General features: G+C 39.9%; 1 protein-coding gene across 2 annotated transcripts in view; it reads left to right on the plus strand.

Annotated features, from left to right (window-relative positions):
• The first annotated feature begins 1,112 nt into the window (after nucleotides 1-1,112).
• The window catches only part of RASGEF1B (RasGEF domain family member 1B), a 43,108-nt gene continuing 18,514 nt past the window's right edge, over nucleotides 1,113-25,706 (plus strand). The window contains exons 1-5 of one of the 2 annotated variants that reach the window (XM_072623928.1): nucleotides 1,113-1,599; nucleotides 18,078-18,260; nucleotides 20,814-20,936; nucleotides 21,733-21,870; nucleotides 25,101-25,313. In XM_072623928.1, coding sequence (XP_072480029.1) covers nucleotides 18,084-18,260; nucleotides 20,814-20,936; nucleotides 21,733-21,870; nucleotides 25,101-25,313 — 651 coding nt within the window. In that variant the 5' untranslated portion in view covers nucleotides 1,113-1,599; nucleotides 18,078-18,083. The remainder of the gene's footprint in view (nucleotides 1,600-18,077; nucleotides 18,261-20,813; nucleotides 20,937-21,732; nucleotides 21,871-25,100; nucleotides 25,314-25,706) is intronic. The other variant, XM_072623927.1, reaches the window with a different exon arrangement.

Raw genomic sequence — 25,706 nt, forward strand, 5'->3', positions numbered from 1 at the left:
ACCTAGGTAGGAAGGGAGTGTAGCACAAAGACTCTCTTCCCAATGGTCATTTGCGAACAATCAGATGCTAATCTGCTTCTTTTGCGTTCGTTCTAATTTAGAACAGGGAGAGTGTCGGGTCTTTTTACAACTCTGACTTTTGCTTTAGTTCTTAATGGTTTGCCCAATCCAATCTTTCCAAGCTTTTAGGATCAAAGCATTAGCCATTAAAAGAGGAACTAGATCCGTCTCCCCCAGTTTAAGGTCCAAATGGATTCTTTTTGTTTGTTTGTTTGGGAAAATACCGGTAATGTAATGTCACTGAATCATAAGAAATGATGATGCAGACAATTTCAGAGGAAACTGGGAAGGCTTTTATGAAACGATGCAGAGAGAAGTGAGCCAAACCAAAGCAATTTATACCGTGCTAACAGCATTGGTGAGAAAACAACTTTGAGACATTTTAGACAATTGACCAAGGCAAACCCGTGACAATGACACGCGCCACTCCCCTCCTGACAGAGAGGTGATGAACTTAAAAAATGCAGAAAAGGTCATACATTTTCGGACATGGCTAATGTGGAAAATTGCTTTGTCAGACGATGCGAATACATATTGTTGGGTGTTTTTTGGGGGGAGGGTTCGGGTTTGGGGAGAGGGGAATATTACAAAAGACAGATGTGTTTTTACAAATTTGTTACATGTAAAAAATAAACTAACAAAAGGAAAAGGGGCAAAGCAGCCCTTCGGTGCCTAAGCTGTGGTAATAGATACTGCCATACTAGTCGAACAGGTCAGCTCAGAGAGTCTATACTTCTTTTCGGGTACACCCAGGCCAGCAAAAACAACCCGAGGCAGGTACTTGGATGAGGAAATGCACACCTTCACTAGCAAACGAAGGAGAAGAGGAGGTGCTTTCGGGGTGCAGCAGCTGACCAGCCCAGCCCTCAGCGCCCGGATGCAGCCGTCTCTCCGCCCGCTCCAAGGCCGGGGCAGGGCAGCAGGAGGCAGGTTTGGGGGGGGCGGTGTTTGTGTTGGCGGAAGGCTGCCTCCATTGGTTCGGCTCTGTCGAGGGGGGTGGAGAGGCGGAGTGAGCTGCGGACCTACGGGAAAGGGGGAGTGTTAGCGCGCCTGGACTCCGCGGGGTTTAGTGGACAGTGTGCCATCCAGGGCTTGTGGAAGCTCTCGGCGCGTCCTCCTCGGTGCATTGTTCTCAGGAGCAGTGGCTCCGAGGGCCGGCGGCTCGCCCTAGCCAGGTGCCCCGAGACTCCAGATCTGTGGAGGTTCCTCTTTCCCTCGGGAGACAAGCGAGAGAAAGCGCCGCCTGTGCCGATCGTCCTAGCTGCTCACTGCGCCCCAGGGGCTGGTGCGGATGGAGGGGCTTTGGAAGCCCGATTCCTGAGATTAAGCTCCCTGGGACTGAGAAGGAGTTGCAGCAGATCGGGAAAGGTGGAACGAACAAGGACATTGGTATCTCACTGGGGAAGAACGTCGGACACCCTCCCGGTAAGAAAATCCCCTCCAAAAGGAGCGAACACTCGAGTAAGCTAGCGCGCAGACTGTGGAGTGGGCTGCTGCTGGTGGGAAAGACTGAGTCATCTGCCTTACCTGCTGTTCAAGGTTGGTTCAACTACATCTTCGTTATTTCCCATCCCAACAGGTGCCAAGCGCTGGTGGTCTCCACCTGAACTAGGCAGAAAGCAGTTTTCTGGGGTTTAGCACTCGCATCTTCCCGCCCTCCCCCACTTTGAGAGAATCTCCCTCTTCGGATCTCCGTGACATGTGCACTGTTTTTGTTTTTAGCACGATCTCCCTCTCCTCTCCTCCCTTCCCACCCTCAGCGCAGCTGCCTGCCTTCCTCCTTTCTTTCTTCTCAGTGGGTGGTTGTTTTGGTTTGGTTGCAGGTGAGCAAAGTGCCAAAGTGCCAACAGTGGAAATGGATAGGTAGAGGAGTGAGGTAGGAGTTGGGGTGCGGGGGGAGCTTCCTTTCTACTTAGTGTTTTTCCCAAGAATTAACTATTTATCCTGTCGATTGGTGGTTTTTATTTACGAATTTTGAGTGGGGCAACCAGCATAGGGGGTCCATCTCTATGACCCAGAACATCTTTCTTACCGATCTGGTCATTTGAGTTGTCATGAGCCCCTAAGATGGGCATACCTCACAGTTCTGGAGCTGCTAAGAATTCAGAGATCAGCTAGTTCTTACCCCTTCCCCCAATACCTCCCTCCCCTCACACACAAACACACGCGCGCTCGCTCGCACACACTCCCCACATTTTACGCTTGAGGAAACTAAGGTAACTAAATTCCTCGCCCAAGGTCACCCAGGTAGTAAACAAACGAGGTGGAATTGGAACCAAGGTCATTCGTTTTTAACTCCAAAGCTAGAACTGACCGCCCAGTCACACCAACTCCCATGTGCCCGGTAAAGAGAGCCCGGAGTGCCGGTAGAAATCGATCTTAATTGTGCAAACAATGTCAACAATGACTGGTGCCAGGCTGAGAAAAGGAATGGGGCCCGGAGACACACGGGGAGTCCTTCCGGACTGTAAGAACTGAAAATCTGCCCGTCTTAGAAAAGAAGAGATAGCAACCGGATGGTCTGAAGTGCTGGAAGCAGGTCCAGAGATACGAGAGAGGGCAGGGAGCTGAGTCATGCACTTACTATGCCTTATGTGTACACATACCCATCTCCATGAACTCCACTGGCGCCCGCACAAAATAAAGTGTACACGTGTACTTACTACATACCTGCTCTGTATGTCTGTTCTGTGGAGTCCTAGTTTCCAAGGACCTTATCTCCACTGGGTGTGTACGTAGAGATTTAGTACAGGATGGGGGTGTAAAGTGTGTGTGACCAGGGTGATTACAAGGAAAGGAGTGAGGGAAGGCTATTGTGTTCACCTTTGGATGGTGATATGTGGCGTCAGATATATTTTCAACAAGTAATTTTTCCTACCTCCACAAAAATAGTGCTTAGAGCTGAGCATGTGATGATCACACACCAGTTCAGAAGCTAGGGGAAGTTAGGCTGTGCTGCTATTTGTGCGCTGAGAAACAGGAAATATTCTCAACCGACATAAAAATATTGGAGAAAATGATTGTCATGATTTGGGAGGAAAATGACAAGTAAAAATGTGATTTACAAGTTCATGGAATCATAGAGTTGGAACAGAGCCCAGAGGGCCCCAATCCAACTCACTACATTGCATGTAAATTCCCTAGATATCTTGAACCCACCCAGAGGCTAGGTTCCCCACCCCTGTTCTAGCCTCTGAGCCCCTACCTCAGAGTCAGCCTATTCATCACTAGAAAGTTCTGTTTCAAAGTACTTCTCCAATGCATTTGAGTTTCAGATGTACTTGCTGCAACAATTTGTATCATAAAAGAAGTTGAATCTGGCAGATGTGGACATTTTGGAGGACATTATTATAGGGTGGTCGGTCTCCTTTTGATGATTGGGGCCAAGCAAAGAGGTCCAGAGCAAGCTTGAGTTCCAGAGCTCTGTGAGTTCTGTGAAGGCTGGAACCTTCTATTTAAGCTTCATTTCTCACTCTATTTTTAGCAAGTACTGGTTGTAGGCAGTGAAGAAATGTTTTTTAATTGAGTTAAGCAAATGTTTCCTTGAATGGTCTTATAACCTTTACTTTAGGTTATAAAGCAAAGATCAGGAAAGTGGTCATTGAGCAGCACACTTCCTATTCTCTTATTTCCCTTGGATTTGGTGACATTTCTGGTTGGTAAATTTTGTAGCGTCCTTGGATTTCTGTTAATTCAGGACTAATATTATTAACTTCTTGGCATTTACCTTCTGCCATCTTTTTCTCTATGTCCTTTCCTGTTTTAACCATTGATCCCATTAGAATGTCATGATGCGCATATTCTCATCATAATGATAAAAGGCATTTATTCGACTTTATTGGAGGGACAGGTAGTATGTGTAACTTGGAAGAAGGTCACAAAGACACAAGATCTTATCTAAGAGTCTGTGCTGCTTGGGACAATAAGCAAAATACATTAATGTGACAAGAAAGGGAGAAAATCACATAACTTAAAAATACAAAATATTTAATATTTGACAGCAGGAAAAATAGTGCAGGGTGATGTACCTGGCATTCGAGGGAATCTCTTGCCAGGTAGGATGGGGCAGAGCGGGGTGGGGAAGGGAGGAGGAAACTGATCTATTGACATTTCTCACAGAAAATGGGATTTGAATGACTGGAAAAGGAAAGTGTTGGTAGAAGAGGGCATTGTGCCTTGCTTATAAAGGGTATTTGGAAGCAGAGAAGAAATTAATCATTCTAGTGACTCAACTTTTGTCTAGTTTTACATTTTACAAGGAACTGTCTTCACCATAACACTTTGAGGAGGTGGGTAGATCCCATTTTACAGTTGAGGACACTAAAGCCCCGAAGGACTACATGGGATATGTGTGATCACAAGACTCACAAGTGGCCAAGCTGCTAAGTGTCAGAGCTGCTTTGACCCAGGTCTGGTTCTTAATCTAGTGCTCTTGCCACTAGAGTGGAAAGTCTGAATGGTGTGGAAGGGAGAGGGGGCCAGTGTGTAACTTGATCCAGAGTGTAATGAATGGGAAATCATTGTAAAAGAGTTGGTTGGTTGGTTAGTTTTTGATAGGGTTTTAGGTTAAATGAGCCCTGTCTTTTTTATTTATTTTAAATCCATGACCTTTCATATAATTAATGTTGAGTTCAAGATACTTCTCCTTCTTTCTGCAGCCCCCCCCCAAGTATTTAAAGGATTAATATTCCTCAGTTTTGATATTCTCAAAATGAGATAAAATATTGATGATGATAGGAATGACAGAAAGGGAGGGAGGGAGACAGAGACAGAGAGAGCGACAGAGACAGACAGAGAGAGATGGAGACACAGAGAGAGACAGACAGACAGAGAGAGAAGGTGGGGGCACCCTACTGACTGAGAAACAGGCCACCTGACTTTGGAGCCTGGTCAATCAAGTAAGCCATCCAGAAACATTTGCCACTCACTAGTTGTGTGAGTGAATGACTGTACAACAACAACAAAACCTTGTGAATTTGAGTGCAAATCACTTCTCTCTTTTTTTAACCCCTTTATAAAATGAAAGTTGTTGGACTAAATTAGATAGACCCTCTGGCTTTATGATCTTAGGGTCCATTTTCCATTTAGAGGAATATGAGATAGGCACTGGGGGGGAGGGGGAACTTAGGGAACCCTAATTTGTTCTGGGGATGGAGAGGAAGCAGTAAGAACTAGAAAGCATAGTTGTGCAATAACCTTGTAGATTCATGATTTGTTTTGGTTTTAAATGAGTAGAAGAGAACAGAGAAAAGCCTTTGAATGTGAGAGTCAAATATATCAATAATATATAAATCTTTGGAAACATGCCCTCTTCTTAGTTGCCTTCCCTCCTCCTGCACTCCCATTTTTCATTCTGCAAATACATTTAAAGAGCATATCAAGAGGAAGGTGCTTCGGAACCCAATTTTATTTTGGTTTATAGCATGCAGGAAGCTTTATTTTGAGGTGTCCTTCAGAGAACTAATCTAAATTCCTTATTCAGTGATTACTGTTGTTAAATTTAAATACGAAGCCTAATGTTGGTAATATACTTCATATAGCTCCAATATTTGGATGCTATTCAACTGTTTCATGTAGAGGGACTTTTTAAACATTAGATTATTTTAAAACTGTCTTAGAATCAGAATTCATTTGGCAAAGCATCCCTTTGCAGTGTTCCTTAGGAAATGAAAAATGTGTGATGTTTGTAAAATTTTATAGAATGTGTGAGAGCATAAAATTTAAGAGAGAGTAAACAAGGAATATGAATCTTTAATTCAAGACTTGTTTGGAGGATTGATTTTGAACAGGTTTCTCCATGTTCTGTAACTTTAGTAAATGTTACATAATGCAGTGGAAATAGAAAATTCCACCTGCCACCAAGAGCCATTACTGAATTTTGTTTTCCTGGTGCAATGAATAGTCTTTAGAGAAGAATTTGTTTTATCAAAGGGGGTCATCATTGTGTTTATTTTTTTCCACATAACTACTCTGGCTTGAACCTTTTACTGGCTTTGACTGCTGTTGTCTCAAGTACTTGGTTCCATTTTTAAAAATCGGAAGATAAGCTATTCTGCTAAGAAAATGGAATATTCCACTTTTACAAAAGATGGATATTCAGTGAGAACAAAGGGTAGTGACTGTCCTCACCCACTGTACTTTCCAAATAATATATCATGTGACTTTATCCTTTCATAAATACTCCTTAAGGGCACAGATGGCAATTTCCAGAACGTTTCATGGAGAGATATGATGGCTTATTGTGGCTTTTGTAATCAGCCTGGTACAATAGTGAAACTCAACATTTTGAACCAATGAGGAGCCAAGGATCCACCTAGTGAAGGAGCCTGGTTACTGCAGTGAATTTGAAATTGCCTGAGAGATTTTAATCCTCTCCTAGGGTTTGTTAGCTGAGCTGAAATAGAGGATTTACTCTTTCTTAGATTGATTTTAACAGCAGAAAGAACACTTACTTTGAGGCAGAGTCCTGGGTTCGAGTTTTGCCCCTTCTACATATTTGGTCAACTCTTAATCAATCATTAAGTACTTACTAAAGCCCTATTATGTGCTTTGTGCTAGGAGGCTCCATGGCCTCGAGTCAGGAAGACCTGAACTCAAATCTGTCCTTGGGCACTTCTTAGGTGTGACTCTGGGCAAGTCACTTAACCCTATTTGCCTCAGTTTCCTCATCTATAAAATTGGCTGGAGAAGGAAGTGGCAAACCATTCTATGTCTGTGTCAAGAAAACCCCAAACCGGGTCATGAAGAGTTGGATAAGACTGAATAACAGTAAAATACAAGGTAGTTGGGAAGGAGGGCTCTATCCATTATATGGATTGGGAAAGGTTTAGTATAAAGTGGAGTTCTTGGCCTTTCATTGCCATGGCAGTCCAGTGAACCAGAGATGCATACCCTGCTCAACATGTTTTTAAGTTCATAAATAAAGTACATAAGATTGCAAAGGAAACCAATTATGCTGAAATATAGTTGGTAGACAGTAAGACTGTCACTATTGAAAGATCTAGCAACTATAGTAATTTTGAGGTAATGATAAGTGTGAATACTATTTCAAAATATCAGCAAAGACTACAGTATAAATATGAAAATATCTGTGGTTGCTATTGGCAGCAAAGGCACAGGTATTACTCATACTATATGGTTTGCTGTCTATATTCATCACTGAAGGAATTCTAAGGTCAGCAAGAGTTTAACAAAAATAAGGATGTATTTTTTCCCAATCAGGTTCATGGACCAGGGTTCTACGGATCCCTTGGCCCAATACAAGTGTCACGTGAATTGTGTCTGAAAGAAAGAGTGAGACTGTGAGGTGGAGGGGAGGAAGGGAGTGTGTTCTAAGCACTGTAGATGACCAGTGCCAGGGTGGGGAGGTGGAAGGTGAAGCGTGTTTGCGCAAGAGAGGTCATCTGAGCTGGATTGCAGGGTGTGGGAGGGAAAATCATGTGCACTAAAGTCAGAAAGTCTGATTGAGGTCAGCTTGTGAAAAGTTTTAAAAGCTCAACAGCAACTTCTATTTTCCCATAATGGGAACAGGGAACCACTAAAGCTGATTGAATAAAATGCAAGGTTGTTCGTTTGGCTTTTTCTGGCATGATGGCTTAGAGGTGAAAATTATACAACCTTTTAACATAAATCACCAAAAAAGAAATCAGACTTTTCATAAAGACAGTAAGGTTTTTGATCTCCAATGGTAACTGCCAATATTCTCTTGGAATGGGTGTGAAATTTCAAAAGACCCTCATCAATTTGAAGGAGTTTCCAGAAAGTCAGATTTAAAAGTTAACCACTCAGTATTATTTATGCCACGACCATGGTTCATTTTTTTTCCTAGGAGAATGACAAGGTATTACATTTCTGTCCAGCTTCAGATTGTAGTGGTAAAGGAAATCAGAAAAAATCATCTTTTGGAACTGACAAGGTGTTTGAGGGACTGCCTTGAAATTATGTTAGTCACTGAGTATAGTGTAGTGGACAGAACACTGGACCCCAAACTGGATTGTCACCTACCACCTGCTTGCCCTTGAGAAACTTGCTTTCTTTCCCTTGGTTTCTGTTTCCTTGGGTAAAATTAGGGTTTTCAACTTCATCCATATACTAATTCCTATGAAATGGTAGCAGTCTACTAAAGAGAAATTAGATTTTCATCTTTATTTTTCCCTGAGGAAAATGTATGAGCAGATATAAAGTGGCATTCAATATAACCTTAATTAGATGTACAAAGGCAAAAAGGGAATATAACTGGGAGGAAAATCACCCAGCAAAATTGTCTTGATACTTCAGCATGAGTGTGATCTCATTCATGTCAAGTCAACAAGCACCGACTATGTGCTGAGCAAATAACATGCTAAGAAGCAACATGAAAACAACCATGTAGAAACAAGATAAAAATAGGAATATTAGGGATAGTCTCAGAAGGAAGGTACTAAGATTAAGTACTGGAAAAGATTTCTTGCAGAAGGTATGTAGCTCTGTGCCTTTTCAGCTATTATTGTCTTATCTTCCTCCTCCTACTGGTCTTCACAGTCTGTCCACAATGCCCAGGAAGGTTACTTTGGATCTCTTGACATCACATCTAGAGCAGAGAGTTATCCACTGCTTTTCCCTGACTGTTCACATGACCAGCTCACCTCTTTCTGGTAATACATCTCTCTGACCTCTTTTAGGCTAATTCTATTCAAAATATTGCAGACTTCTCACACCTCCCATGTACCTCTCCTTTGTCCTTTGGATAACCATCAACCCAAGATAGATGTCTGAAAAAAGCCCAAATAACTATACTGCTATAAAAGAGGAGCCCTCTTCATTACTCTTTGCTAAACCATGTCCTTCCCTCCTCTCCTCCCCACCTCCACCCAGGTACATAGTCCTTTTGGAATCTAGCCAGGGAATTAGAAACTCGTAATTCCAGGATGTTAGGTCAAATTTCTTTCACAAAACAAATATGCTTTCAAAATTCAGTCATGACACTGGAACTTTGTTCACTCCCTGTCCCTTTCACCATTGTGACGGTTCTAAATGTCTTCCGGCAAGCTCCTCCATCTCTATACCTTTTCCTCCCCACCTCCCTATATTTAGAGGCTGATTTGTGGAATAGTGAGTACCAGACTCAACCAGGAATATCATCCTTCCTTAGATGATTCCTCTCAACCTTAGTTAAATAATAAATAACCCCTCCCTTACAGGGTTGTGAGAAGCAAGAAAGATAACATGTCTAAAGTACTTTGTAAATCTTAAAGTACTATTTAAACAGTAGTTATTAATATTGTTATTAGCTGGTAACAGCCTCCTTTTTTACTGAGAAGATTAGGGCTTTCTGGAAAAAGGTCCTTCAACCCCCCTTCTCCACACTTCTCATGACATCACTATTCTCCTACCTTGGTGTTAGAGAAAGGGGTATGCCTGCTCTTTGCTAACCTCTTTCTGCAGGTGCCCTCAATCCCTTACTATTTCTCTAGGACTTTGAACTAATAGTTTCAGCTCCTCTTATTCATGAATCTTCCATATGGCCCTTTCTACTGGTTTCTTCCGATCTGCCTACAATGTTCAGGCATCCAGTTCTTTAAAAAAAAAAAAACTTTCCTTGACCCATGAGCCTTCCTACTAATAATCATTTTCTCTCCTCTCCTTCATGGCCTTAATTCTTGAGAAATTTGTTTATATTTGCTGCCTCAGTTTCCTAACTGGTGACCTTTGATAAATCATGAATGGGGAAAAATGCTTATAAAACACATAAGGTACTAACAGCCTCCCTAAGTAATAGGGCAGGAAATATAATTTCCAGAACAGATGGATGTCTCCTTGAAATCAAGCTTTCCCCCTTGGGAGTGGGGAGGGGTGAAAATTGACTCAATTTTAGAACTCCGCTCTGGAACCTAGCTGTCCTAATTGGTGGGTGATGAAAAACTCACCTACATTAAACCTAGCTGGGTCCAGACCATGCCTCCCATCCAACCCAGACTAGGCTTCATAGCCACCTGTTTTAGACATCATATTTCCTTCTCTGTTACCTAGGGGAAATGTTAGTATTTGGCTTGTGGTAGGTGCTTAATAAATGTTTTCCCTTCCATTCATGCTTTCTCAAAGGTCACCAGTGATCGTCTATTCATCACACCCAAAACCTTTTTGAGATCTCATTCTTCTTGCCCCATAGACCGCAGAGTTGAAAAGGACCAAGATTTTCATGAGAAAAAAAGATGAGTATTAGTCATCTAATCCAAATAGTCTCTTTTGATGAAGACTCAGTTTCTTACTGTGAATATGACATTCTTCAACACTCATGGGAGAAAGAGAGTAAAGAGAAAGAATCATTCTTTTTTTTATTAATCAGCAGGAATATTCTTGATATAGTTAGTATTTCTCTTGACTACCTCTTTCTTTCCTTTACTCTCTCTTTCCTTGGCTTCCGAGATACCTTCATTGTCCTTCTGCATGGTCCTTTCTCTACACAAACTCACTGATCTCTTAAGGTGGGCATCCCCCAAGAGACTCCTGATGGCTCCCCTTTTACTCTTCTAAACTTTCTGTCTTGGTAATTTGGTTTACTCCTACATTACCTGACCCTTCTGTGCAGTTTCCAAATCCCTGTGTTTAACCTTGACTTCCACAGGGTTCCAGTCCTGTATCTCCAAATGCTAATAAGACATCTCCACCAGAATTACCTGTTAGTTGGTCAATAAGATCTTCTTATAAAAAGTTATCTTGATAAACTCTTCAAGTATTTTTGTTTGAGGCTCTTTTTAAAAAGTAGGAATTGAAGACCAAAAACTCTTTTAAATGAGGACTTGAGTTTATTCATGCTGAGACTTTTCAGGTAAATACATTTTTAAAAACAAAAGGAGCTAGATAAGAAAATTGTGATTGTATTATAGTCAGGGGACATAGTTATGAAACACTTTGAGGCTTATCAAGGACGTTCTTCAGTATACTGCTATGAGGTAGATGGTGCAAGTATCACGTTTTTACAGAGGAGGAAATTCAGTTTGGGGGTGGTCCAGCGATTTGTCATGGGCAGCTAGATGGTGCAGTGGATAAAATACTGGACATGGAGTCAGGAAGATTCATCTCCCTGAGCTCAAAAATGGCCTCGGACACTTACTAGCTATGTGGCCCTGGGCAAGACACTTCACCATGTTTTCCTCAGTTTCCTCATCTATAAAATGAGCTGGAGAGAGAAATGGCAAAGCACCGCCAAGAAGAACCTCACAAAGAGTTGGACATGACCGAAATGACTGAACAACAAAAATAAATATTATAACTGGTATTTGAACATGGATCTTCTGAGTCCATGTCCCAAGGATCTTGCAGCTAACCCACCCTGGGCAAGCATCTCATCAGAATAAATGCTCTCCAGTATTCCTTCCAGCACCAATACCATATGACTGAAGAAGGTGCGGATCCATTAAGAGATCCTTTGAATCAGCCCGTGTCTCTGTTTTCCTCATTCTCTTTTGCAATTTGAATCGCCACCTGAAACCTCCTCCTTTTCTTTCTCTGCTGCACCTGCTTGATCATAAATAACATCTTATTCAGTGATTTAGAAGAAGACAGCTTTTCATCTTGTTCTTCAGCTTGTCTGAAGCCATTAGACATGCCTTTCACTTCAATCTGTCCTTTGAACCACGAGAAGTTTGCTTCCATCACTCCTGAGTCATTCAGGCTGAACCTAGCAAAACAGGGTTCAAGAAGGTCACAATCTATTATCTCTAGATTAGTTGGCCTTCTGAGATATTGTATCTGACCAAGCAAGGAATTCTCCACTAAGCTTACCATATAACTAATAAGAAGGAAAATTGTTTTAGTTACTGACAGGAGAGATTTACTGAAAGACTGGACTCCGGAATCTTAAAAGTAGAAGAACCAGGCATGTCAGTTTGGGGAAAAGAAAAAGAAAAAAAAAAAAGAAATAAAAACCCTGTAATTTTACTTCAAAATAAAAATCTTCATCCTTTTGTCTCTATTTTCTTTGCTTCATAGATGTTTCAAAAATATATCCATTGACACAGCTTGGTTCTTATCTGTTCTTTAATTCCAGTCCTATTGGTAACCTTTCTGGTGTCATAGACCCCTTTGATAGGCTCATGAAACCTATGGACCCCTACTCAGAATCGTGTCATTATAGGATGACAAAGGACACCAGTTATACTGAGATAAAGCTGTAATTTTTCCCCATATCCAAGGTTGTGGCCCCTCTAAAATCTTATCCACAATTCACAGGTGGAGAATTTTTTATTTCTCTTTTTGCTCTGAGTATCCATTTATCCCATGTTGGGTCCTTGTTCAACACCTCTGTTTCAAAGTTCTATTAGAAATATTAGCTTTTTAAAAATATTAGTAGGTATGCTTCCATATAATTCAAATAAATGTGTAAGTTTTAATACTTTTGTCTAAAAGACAAGCAATTCAGTGTTTCCCCTCTTTTGAACTCTATTCAGCAAAACTTTCAACCAGGAGTGTTGCATGTCTTGTTGTTGGATAGGGACGTGTCTTGGTACCGTGGATTTTAGTGGATTTATTAACATTCCCTTTATTAACATTCCACCTTACAAATGCCCTGGAAATGTGAACAGTCAGTATTCCATTCCGCTGGGGTTCTATCTCCTGCCAAAACCCCAGAAAACAAGAGTCCTTCTGAGCCCTTGGGGTGTTCTTTTTCTGTTAGTGTGGGTTGCCTTTGAACTTAGGGTGGAGGGAGGAGGGGGGAGGTGAGAAAAGATGTTTTTCTGTTTCTTTTCACTCTTTCCCTAATGAAGACCAACTATATCCAGGCTTCAATAGCATAAAACTACACTGAAATTTTTGGGACATCATGTATTATTAAGATTGAAGTTTGACTAAATTACATATTACATATGGCTTTGTGGACTGATTTGTGAAGTTAAAAAAACACTTACAAATGGACTCTGGGTTTTAAGTTGTTGACAAACTTTTGAAACACAATCCATTTGTTTGCAAGCCAGTTGGGGACTAAATGTACAAGAATTAGCTTTGAGGGTAGTCACATTGGAAGTAAACTGAATGAAAGATTATCTTTTGTTATTTGTACAGTACATTCTCACTTACTCAAGTAAAGTAGATTGAGTGTTGAATGATTGTGGAAAATGAGTATTTAACTTGATACTCTGACCCTGTCATCGAGACCAAAAGTTCATAACCTGGGATCCACAGACTCCTTGGGGGGGTTCATGAATAGATTTCAGAAAACTCTATGAACTTGGGACTTTTAATATGTTGATAAGCATATTTAAATATGATTATTTCCTCTGGAATCCTATTATTTTATTTAAAACATTATTCTAAGAAGGGCTTCACCAGACAAACAAAGGTGTTCATGACCTCAAAAAAGTTAACAATCCCTGATTTAATCTGAGAGGTAAGATTTTTCCAGTAGGGAAAAAAAGAATTAGATAAATTTTTACACAGGTAGAAGTTAGGAAAAGAAGTAGTAGTACTGAATATGGGGTAGGAAGAGATAGGAGTTGAAAAGTTAAAAATGGGGGATAAAGAGTTTTAGATGATGAAGAGACCCACAAGCTACAAGTGATGGAAAAAAGAAAGGAGTCTAGACCATCAGAGCTTGTTACCAGGACATATCCTGGAGATTAGACAAAGTGCACAAAGTACTTAAGGATCTGTACTTAAGGTGCTGACCTTTTGACAGTCTTAATTGCCAGTCCTCTAATTTTCTTTGTGCTTAAACCACACAAGCCAACATACAAGACTTTTCCAGGGACACACACAACCACAGGAGAAACCAGACCAGAGTCTCCAGGGCAATATTGCTAGAGGATAAAGAGGTCTCACTTAGTTATCTTTACTTTCTTGTCACCACATCACCATAACAGTTCTGATAAAATATAAAATATGTAAAATATAAAAGCTCTGAGAGAGTTTCTATGCCAGTGAAATCACAAATCCCTTTCCCTCCACCAAAAAATAAGGGAAGAGGGGAAAGAATGATATATTTACCATAGAGCTAGAGAGCCAAATAACATTTCAGTCATTGATCTTTAATGAGTGTATTCTTATATTTGCTTTTTACTAAAGAAAATTTTGGTTCTTGATTTATTTTGATACCCAGAAATTAATATGAACTGTAAGTTAAAGCAACGTTATGCCTAGTCATTTCTTTTAAACCTATACTTTTAAGGGGGCAGCTAGGTGGTACAGTAGATAGAGTGCCAGGCCCAAAGTCAAGAAGACTTAACTTCATGAGTTCAAATCTGGCCTCAGACACTTCCTAGCTATGTGACCCTAGACAAGTCACTTAACCCTGCTTGCCTCAGTTTCTACATCTATAAAATGAGCTGGAGAAGGAAGTCGCAAGCCACTCCATAGTCTCTGCTAAGAAAACCCCAAATGGGGTCCCAAAGAGTTAAGGGCAGCTAGGTGGCACAGTGGATAGAGCACCAGTGCAGGAGTCAGGAGGACCTGAGTTCAAATCTCACCTCAGACACTTGACACTCACTAGCTGTGTGATCTTGGACAAATCACTTAACCCCAACTGCCTCATTCTGGGTCATCTCCAGTCACCCTGATGAATATTTGATCACTGGATTCAGATGGCTCTGGAGGAGAAGTGAGGCTGGTGACCTGCACAGCCCTCCCTCACTCAAAATAAAGTCAGGTGCAAGTCATGTCATTATTTCTCTGATGGCAACAACGAAGGACAAACACACACACACACACACACACACACACACACACACACACACACAAAACTCCACTAAAACTTTGGGAATATCCAAAACCTGTAAAAGGACTAGAACCTACCTAAGTCTCCAACAATAGAAGAAATATGAAATAATCTGTGGCACATTAATGTAATAGAACACTATAATGCAGTTAAGTGCAAGAAATAGTCATACAAAACTTTGAAAGACCTTGATGGGAAGAAAACAGGACCATAGGACTGGCATACACAGGAAACACTTCCAGAAGAAACTCACCAGTGGATGAAGGGGGCCAACTCAATAGAGGGATATTCCAGGGTGAGAAGGCAGCTGAGTCATATTGGGAAGCCCAGGATGACCTAGAGACAATAGACCTCCTTGGAAGTCTTGGAACATAGGCCAACTTAGCACGTTGTGTATGGGTTAGACTAGAGGGCCACTAAGATCTCTTCAATTCAGTAATCCACCTCTATAGACAGCTGATTCTCAACAACATTTAAGGCTTAAAATCATCAGAAGTCAAATATAGATAAGAGGAGATTCTACCAGGGACTGTTGGGAAGAAACTGAGATCTCTTGTCACCTTTCCTAAGTCTTCTGGTTATCCCTTCCTAAGTAAGGATACAGCCAGTTGCCTGGGCTTTGAGTTTCTCAGGATAAAGGCAGTATTTTTTCCAAATTATTTCTAAAAGAGAGGACAGAAAGGACCACAGGATTCAATCACTTGATTCAATGCATAGTTATTATCCTTTTTCTCCTTCTCACCTCTGCTTCCTTGAATCTGTACTTTCCTTCAAAGCTCAAGGCAAATACCTCCTTGCGCATGAGGCATCTCCTGATCCACCCCACTCCGGCCCCAGCCCCCACCTGCCAGAATTTTCACCGAAACTATCTTGTATATATTTTATTTTAATGATAGCTAGTAATATTAACAAATAGCATGTGTTAATAATATATGATCGCATAGTCTGTATAATTATATAATATTATGTTGCATTATATCATATGTGATCGTATGTAATTTATGGTAATATCGATAATAATAGTATTTATATAGTGCATATAGCATTGGTTTCAAACTCAGATAGAAACAGCATCCACCAAACCATACAGAAGGATCCCTGCCAGCTACATAGTGACCTAGAAAACCACACAATAATATTATATATGTTCAGTTGTGTTTAATTTGTTCATGAAATATTTATTTATGAAATTAAACATATTTATTAATTATTTCTCAATTACATTTTAATCTTATTTGGGAGGGAGTGTTTCAGGGGGGCTGAATATTTGACCCCTCTGCTTTAAGGTGTGTGTGTACAAATTGTCTCCTCCAACAGAAGTTAAAGGTTGGGACTGTATCATTTTTTGTCTGTATGTGCAGGTCTTAGGATAGTGTCTGGGGTATAATAGGTATTTATTAAATGCTTTCAGATTGATTCATCTGAACTGGTTTTCCTTGAAAGCACAGAATGTGCTGAAATATTTAGACTCCTTCGGTCGTCAGTAAATACTAAGTATCCGTAGCCCCCTATATACACCTGGTAATTTGAACAGAAAAGAGAATTCTGGTTCTTGATATTATATACTATTCAGAATGAAGTTATTTAAGTGGGTAGTAGTGGAGACTACACATATAGTCCATTTAAGTGAGGTTCCCCAGACCCACCCACCCCTCCCCTCCAAAGGGTCTGGAGGTAGATTTCAGAGTCTGTGCGCTTGAATCGGAAAATATTTGCATCTTTATTTTCCCTAACCTTGAATTTCCTTTGTTATCCTTTGTGCTTTATTTTATCCATTTAAAACATTATTTTGAAAAGGGCCCTATGGGCCTCACCAGAGTGCCAAAGGGAGGTTCCTGACACACAAAAAGGTTAAGAACCTTTGGGCTCAGGGCGGCGCTCAGGGTGGCATTTGTGTGCTTTGAATTCCTTACGGTCTCCAATCCTTCAGCTGTTAGAATCATCCCCAGCTGTCCCAACAATGATGACCCAGACCATGCCTCCTCCATGTGGGGAAATTCTCAGCGATGGCTTGCCTCCTGTCGGTAGCTGATTATCTCCTGTTGAGTTCCTCCCTAGCCCTAGATGGTGGATGGTTGAGAAGGACAAAGAGCTTAATTTTTGGTCTCTCTTTTTGCTCTTGCTTTATTTTTGTGAAAGAGAATCCTAATGGACATTGTTATCTGCCAGTTGGGCCACAGAAAAGACTCCCTTTGCTGCCTGGCCTTGCCCTCCTATGGCACGTGGTCTCATCATTCTATGCTCAGTCCTCATTTTCTTCTCTGTGGGGAATCAAACTCAGCTTGAACAGATGCAAGGAGTGAATTTTCAGACAAAGTCTCTTGACTTTTCTCCATTTTGATGCAAATATATTTTGGCGTCTTGAAAGGAGGCATTAGTACAGGTTGTATTATCACTGGAGCAGCACTCCCTCTTTCCACACCTCCTTTCCACCCCCCTCCACACTCCTGGGCCCAGCCTGGCTCAGTTCTGGAAGACAGCTTTCCCGGCATTGTTTACCTACTCAATCGCCTGGTCTTGTGCAGTTTTGAATGTCTCCATTGTCCAGGCCTGCTGCCAGGAGCAGGGAGTCTGTACTCTGTTTGGGCAGGGCATTATGTCCTAGGAATCTAACTAATAACTTAATAGCCCTAATTCGCCCCGAACTCACTCAGAAAAGTGCTTTGTGAATTTCCAGGCACACAGATGGAGAGAAGCTACTTATCTCAAAGATGTCACATTACTACTCGTTCCTAAAATAAGATGCCTTCATAGACCGGTGTTGACTGAGGACTGTGGCTTTAAAAAGAGTTTCTTCCCAGTAGGATTTGACACAAAGGAGAGAAAATCAGCAGCATCTGGTCTTCCAATGAAGACCAGAGGCATTAAATCTTTTTGCTGCTAGACATATAGCATCTGCCCCACTGCAGGCACGAACAAATTCATTTTCTCAACTTAGCCTTTTTTTACCAACTAATTTGCCCAAGCAAATAGAAGCTGAGAGAATCATTTTAATTGATTTTTTTTTTTTTTTTTTAGAATCGAACTTCACGGCTGGGAATATACATTCAGATTGGCATTTGTTCCACTGGATTAAATAAACATTTTCTAGTATTTAATTTAGGGAGCTTAAGTTAGCAAGTGCATTTATATGTAGGTTTATTTGTTGTTAATAAACTAGAGAAAAATGTGTTACCTTCCTTGTTCCAAACCCTTATCAAACTTAGAATCCATCTTTGGAAAATGCTTTCTCTGTCCCTCCTATTATTCAGTCAGTAGCAAGTGTTGTTTTCCCTTTATTGCACATTACTGACAGTTGTTTTTCTCTCTTTTCTCTATTTGCCCTCAGGAAAACATGCCTCAGACCCCTCCTTTTGCCGGGATGTTTGACAGCAATGGATATAACCGGCCCCTGTATCAGTCCAAAGAAGATAGCTGTGAAGGATTGTATTACCATGACAACAACTTGCTATCAGGATCTCTGGAAGCCCTCATCCAGCACTTAGTACCCAGTATAGACTATTATCCTGATGTAAGTATCTGAATGCACCTTCCCCTTCCACCTCTCCCCCGAAGATGGGGCACAGATGTCATAGAACTTGGATCCTAATGACTGAGAATATGCCAATTAAGAACCCACATTCACTTCTGATAATCTGATTCAGTAACTGAAGCTAAAATGAGCAGGAATATATATATATAGACTGAGTTATTTTACTATTATTTCATTTTTTAATTATTCAAAAATATTCCTTTTTATCTCTCTCACCTCCCTTTACCTACAAGAAAGAAACAAATAACTCTTGACTCACAAAATTACAATAAAGCAGAACGTATTTCCCCCATGGGTCGTGTCTAAAAATATAGTCTTATTCTGCATATTAATTCCCTTTATCTCACTGTTATGAAGTGGATAATGTTGTTTATCAGTCCTCTGGAATCATGGCTGATCATATAATATTCTTAAGTCTTTCAAGATGGCTAATTTTTATAATATTAATGTTATCACATGAAGTTTTCTGGTTTTGCTCCTTTCATCCTATAGCAATTCATTCAAGTTTTATCATGACGTTGAAGCTGTCTTTTTCCTCATTTTTTTAACATACAGCAAAATTTCTACAGACATCACTTTATATCTAATTTGGTTATCTTACTAAAAAGCCTATTAAAGAACGTTAGTTCTTTTGTCTTGCATATGTAGGCTTTTCCTGACCCATGCACCTATGTGATTGGTCCTTGTACATTCTCTATCATAGGATTTGGGGGGCTAGACCTATGATGTCATTGTTATAGAGAACCTGAAGTTAGAAAGCCCTATCCATGCACAAAGCATCTTAGAGATCTGCCTAGGACACTGAGAAATTAAATGGCTTGCCCCTGGGTCGCACCACCAATGTGTGTTAGAGATAGGTGGGATCTTAATTCCAAGCTTGTCTCTCTCTCCTTACCTCTACATTCAGTGACTCCATAGGATTACTGTCCTTTAATCATTAGATTATCACCATTGGATTATTACCATTTAGTTGTTACCCTTTAATCATTTCTGTTCAGAAAGTCCTAGTGTTAAAACACTTACGTGTGTAATATAATAGATATGTGTCCGCTTGGAGACAGAGGCAGAATGAGTCATATGAAAAGATGGCGGGTTTTAGCATTTAAAAGGTTCAGACTGAAGTCATATCTCATTGGAAATCAAATGGATATTTGACCATCATCCAGCTTTTCTTCTGGTCCTCTCATTTTTTAGAATTATGACCTGGAAAATGACTTGCTGAGCAACTCTTTGTGTGTGGTGGGAGGGGGTGTTTAACCAAGGAGAGGCAGGGCTGAGAAGTTCTCATAAAAAACACCCACCCACACCAATTGGACATCTTGATTATTTTCAATGCCTTTGTGATAATGTGGTAATGTGATAATCCCTGACAAAAGATTCAGTGAAAAGAATAGTCTTCCTTTTTTGTGTGCATAATGACTATTACAAAGCTATGCATGTATCTGACTTCTTATAAGGTCTTTTCAGAAATAATACCACATGATTACTTATAATCAAAAGTAAGAGGGAATTCTTGTTCAATTCCTTAATTGTTTATGAGCTGCTTGGGGGAAAAAGTGAAACTCTGTGGGGTTTCTTGGTTCACAGAAATTCTGAAAAAAATCTGTAACAAACAGTCCTTGCCTCATTACTGGCTTCTCAGGAGACAAAAAGTTTACAGTAAAGCATATAGTGGTATATTATACTCAATCAAACTCAGTTCTTGAGCAAACAAATGGATTACTTGAAATGTCTGCTTTTAAATGGTCTGGCTCAAACATTCCTTTCAGTGTGCTGAAAGTGTGTTGTTTTTTCTTAAGTTTATGAGGAATTAACATATCATATGGTTATAGAAAAAGGTTTTGGTACATCTTGGGTTGAATTTTTCTTTGAGACAAATTTTGGTGACTTTGGAGAAATGGATGAGAAGTCACTTTGCGCATTCTTACCGATCTTTGAGATCAAGTACAAATATCTGCTGGGTAACCTTAGGAGCCAAGCTGGATCTCAACTTCCCCTCCTTTTTAAAGATGATGAGGAAGCAGTCAATCATGCATTTATTAATCACCTACTGTTTACCAAGTACTGGGGCTACAATGACAAAAAAAAATGTTCTTGTTCTCAAGGAGCTCATATCCTATTGGGGCAATAGCCTGAACTCACCTAAGTATATCTAGGGAAAGAAAATTAAATGTTTAAGCACAGGTCTTATGGTGTGTTGAGAGCTAATTTAGCTGTAATGGAAGACTTAATTGCATTCTGCACAGTACCTCTTATTACATCTTTGACTCTACAGTTAAAAATACATACATATATTATTATATTACGTTTGTTATATTATTACTATAATTATTATATTATACATTTACATTAAAATACAATATAATGTTATAATTATATTATGTATTATATTATAAAATACAATGTAATTGTTATGTAAAATTAATACTGAGCTGATGATGAATTCATCATGGGGAAAGAGATCCATATTTTGGCAGGAATGTGAACCTAGGATTTATATTCATTTATATTTACCTTTTTCTTTACCCACAGAGAACATATATATTTACCTTTCTACTCAGTTCTCGTTTGTTCATGCATCCATTTGAACTAATGGCCAAGGTTTGCCATTTGTGCATTGAGCACCAGAGGTTAAGTGATCCCAGCTTGGACAAGGTAAGGATGAAATCTGGAAATATTAACTTAGTTTTGTCTCCATATCCTGTTATTTCATAGCTTGGCCCTTCTGAACTTTATGGTAATAGTTCTTGAGCCAAGTAGAGGATCCACTAAAAGCAAATATTGTCTCATTCGATCCTCACAACAACCCTTGGAGGTAGGTAACTATTACTATCCCCATTTTACAGATGAGGAAACTGAGGTCAACAGAGGTTACGTGATTTACCCAGGATCACACAGCTAGTAAGGGTCTGAGACTGGATTTGAACTCTGATTTTCCTGGTTTCAAATCCAGCACTATCTACTGCTCCACCTAGATTCTCTAATTAATTAAAATTATTAAAATAGTATCTAATGTAATTAGCAAAGTACTTTCTTTGCAAATGACCTCATGAGGTAGCTAGTGAAATGTTTGTCCTGTTTCACAGATGAGAAAGCTGTCTTGCCCAGTCCTACAGCTACTAAATGGCAGATCTAAAACACATTTCAGGTATTTAAACTCAAAGTCCAGTGTTCATTCTACCGCATCGGACCTTATCATGACTCCGCATCAACCACAGACCATGAGAAGAAAAAGAATACCTTAGATTGCTTCTGGTGTATGCCTTAATTTGATTACTCATTTGATGGTGATATAGCAAAGGGAACCATGGAAACATAGACTCAGCCTCTAATTTTAGCTTCCTCTCACCTACGTTCCCGGTCAACAGAATTTTATATTTATGCGATTATTCCGTGGGAGCCTTCTCTGGTGGCAGCCAGTAATGATATAGTTTTTCTTTTTTCTTTCTAGAGCCAAATTCGAAAAATCGCCCCCAAAATTCTTCAGCTCTTGACAGAATGGACTGAGACATTTCCATATGATTTTCGAGATGAAAGAATGATGAGGAATTTTAAAGACCTCACACATCGAATAGCCAGTGGCGAGGAGGTTGGTGACCCCAATCTGTTCATTTAGTCCAGCAAGATCAGAGACATAAGGACTCTGTGGGAAATTGTGCCCAATGAGCACAGTGAACTAGATGAGCTATAAGGTGTAAAGCGGGGTGTGCTGGAGCCAATATTTCAGTAGGAGCATTTACTCCTCAGAAGTCAGGGCTTGATTTATTGTTTTCTTGATTGTGTAGACTTAAGAAAGTGATAGAGAAATATTAACAATGCAATTTAATAGTGCAATGTATACATTCCCCACCCCCTAGCCGGATGTTAAATATTTACTATATCACCCTTGGGTCCAGACTTTATGGCTCTAGAATGTTTGTTCTTGCTTTATTTTGAGCAAGACTTGAAGTGTGTCAGAGTTATGCTTTGTATATCCAGTGGAAGAAGACTGGTTGAGGTGTGGGGACTGAACCTGAGATTTCATTGGCAAAGGGCACTCCCTAGTAAGAAAATTCTTTCTGCCATTACAAGTTGGCATCTTCTTTATAACTTATAGTATTAAATATTATCCTAGAGCACTAGAAGGCTGTCAGTCAGCAAAAAAAAACAAAAATAAAAAAAACCATTTATTAAGTACTTATTATTTTGTGCCAGTACTGTCTTGCCTAAGTGCTGATGATTCAAAGAAAGGTAAAAGGTGCAGCTCCCTTCAACAGAACTTAAATAGGAGTGGAATTGATAAATGTTGGGAGTGATTCAGGATTGAACAAGGTGTGGTCAGTGATAGAACAAAGGGGGCAGAGAAATTGAGGGAATTTCATTTCCCAAAATTTGTAACAGATTAAAAAAGAAAAAGAAAAACTTTAGCAAAACCAACAACCATTTTGATCACATCTGATTTCTGACTTCCCACAGTGCCTCTAACACTGACAATATATGTTTCTTATCATCTTTGTCAATATCTCCTTTTGTTTTTCTCCAATTTTTAAAAATCATACAAATTTTCATATTTAATTTAAGTATCCATTTGGAAACCATTGTGGTATGTGGTATAAAAAACTGATCTAAACCTATTTTTTCCCCAAACCGCAACATAATTTTTACTAAAATTCTTCACAGAGGAATTTCTATTTTTGGTTTATCCACCATGAACTGGATTATTGAGTTTGATGGTTTTTGCTGATTCTTATTCTAGTGTTCTACTGCTCTTGTCTACTATTGATTAGAGCTGGATCATAGGTAGGGGCAAAGGTGAATTGGGCAGAGGACTGTTAATGCCTGCCTCTATCAAATTATCATTTTATAGTCTCATTATTTTCTCTCTGTGTTACCTTAAAGTAAATAAAAACAGTGGCCTGGCTTTGTCCTTGTACTATCCTTGCCACTAACTGTGTGATCCTAAGGATGTGCCTTTAACTCTCAGGACATCATTTTTCTTCATTATAAAATGAGAGCTGTGACCAGATGGCTTCACAGTCTCTTTCAGCTCTAACATTCTATGTATCAATCATTAGAAGGTGGTCTGATCTGAGATAGGACTTTTTGCTCATCAGTGATGGGGGGCATTTTGACAGCATCTCCAGGTTAACTCCAATAAAGTCAAGCTCTACAAATTTTACTAGGATAAGCCTATATAATTGGGCTTATTGTGTTCTTCCCTCAAGGAGGTACCTTGTAAACAAAATATGAATTAAATCTAATGTTGGGAGCTATATAGAAGTTATCTTTATATTGTGATCTGACTTTATTTACCAGTTAATTACTATTGCCAATATTTAAAATCTTGGGGAAAAGGAAAGTAAATGTTTGACAGTTTAAAAAATGAACATAGAAAAACATTAACAGTGAGTTAGGCTCTGTAGGAACAGTAATTATTCAGGAATGGAAATATAAATGCTCTCTGATTCTTTGTTCTCTGAATGGTCTTTGATGACTTTCTCCATGTGTTTCACAATGCTCTTCATTTATATTCTATTTCTCTCTAAGCAGCACATTAGCATTCTTTTCCATCTTAGATCTTTATTTTACCCTGCTTTGACTTTACTCTCCCCCTAACCTTTCCACATAGTTGAAAGATCCTGTACCTAATACTACGAGTTCCTTTTAGGATGTGTTTACCATTCATAAGAACTGAAGGAAGCAGTAGGAGTTATTCCTAATTGAGTCCAGCCCTTTTCTTTGAACTGATCATTGCCCATCCCCTGGGATGCTCAGCTAACGACCTGCTGAGAAGTTGCAGTGGGCAGGTTGTCCAGATTCTAATTGTCATTCCATCTGGTGGTCCTAGAAAGCTATTTCTGCATGTGAACAGGGGCTGGAGTAGGAGCTAGAGAAGGCTTGAGAGGACTGGTGGTGAGTGAAATCATCTCCTAAAGAAGTTAGCAATTGTCCTTCCCCAAGAAAAAAGATGAGATTGCCCTTGAACACACCCAGCCTATCCATGACCCAAGAAGGCCCTGTCTGAAGGGAAACTTCTAAACAAATACTAATAATTGAGAAGTTTTCTCAGATAAGTATGGTAGCACTGCAGGGCTCGCCAGTGACTCTTCAGAGACATTTGCAAAATAATTTACATAGGTAACACTCAGTGAATATTTTTTGAATGAACAGTGGTGAAAATTATTAGATTAAATTGGTTCTTTTGATGTGAAAACAAATTTTACTTCCATATTGAGAAGAAAATTGTCTTGTGCATCTCGGGCTAGGGTATAAAAAAAAAAATTCATTTTCTCTTTGTCTTGCCTTCTTTTGGCTCCCTCGGAACTGCTGTGATCAGCGAAGTCTCTGGTTTGGGGAGGAAGATGAGCATGTCCTGGTTGCTAGTCCTACATGTCACTGGTCACCTTAGGCTAGTGTTATGGTAAAACTATTGATAGTCACGGTGATGAGAAGGTGATGAGAAGCAGCATTTGGTGAGATGGTCTAGCAAACATTACTGGTTCCCTAGAGCATACTAAGGAATGAATTGAATTTACCTGTTCCATGTGTTATGTCTTCCACACCTGGGATAACCTAGGGAGTCTGCACTGAACTATTCCCTGACAGGTCTCATTGTAGACTCAGGGCCCAGGGTTGATGATAGATAAGACTGAGTTCCTTCTGCCATGTTCCTGGCGCCTTCAATTTGAGTTAAGGCCACCAGACAGCAGAACCAAATAGGTTCTGATGATTTGAACAAACCTGTACTATGGATGTTGCAGACAGCCATGTAGATTTTATATGATGTTTAAAAAAACTGAAACCCTTCACAGTAACATCTCTTCTTTTGTGTTATGGCAGACATACAGGAAGACTGTTCAGCAAATGATACAGGGTCTGATCCGAAAGCTCACTACTCTTGGCCAATATGAGGAGGTCCTGGCAAAAATTAATGCAACGTCCACAGATCGGCTTACGGTTCTCAAGTCCAAACCTCAGTCAATACAAAGAGATATAATTACCATCTGCAGTGATCCTTATACATTGGCACAGCAGTTGACTCACATAGAACTGGTAAGGTTGCTGCTTTCACTTGGCTTTACATCTAGTCAGTCAAAAAGTATTATTAAGTGCCTACTACGTGCCACACAGGAAGTGAGGGACTGACAGTCTAATGGGACAGCCACAAGATTTTTTTTTACTAAAGCATTATGCCTTCCAGCAAACTTTTGATTATTTGTAGCAATGGTGAGAACCTGAGACGTGAATAATCCAAAAGGGTAGCCAGGCCAAAAAATCTGTTGTATTTAACTTTTCTATTTGTGATCAAGAATAAGCACATAAGTCATTCTGAGATTTCACTTAAACTCCTAATCCATGAGGAACTGCAAAGGAATCCCATTTCCTTCTTTAATCCTACCTCTTGCTCTAATCCCAGCCATGTAGACTGCTTCCCTAGAAAGAAAA

Source organism: Notamacropus eugenii, chromosome 7, assembly GCF_028372415.1.
Source record: "Notamacropus eugenii isolate mMacEug1 chromosome 7, mMacEug1.pri_v2, whole genome shotgun sequence".
In the NCBI taxonomy this organism is placed as follows: domain Eukaryota; kingdom Metazoa; phylum Chordata; class Mammalia; order Diprotodontia; family Macropodidae; genus Notamacropus; species Notamacropus eugenii.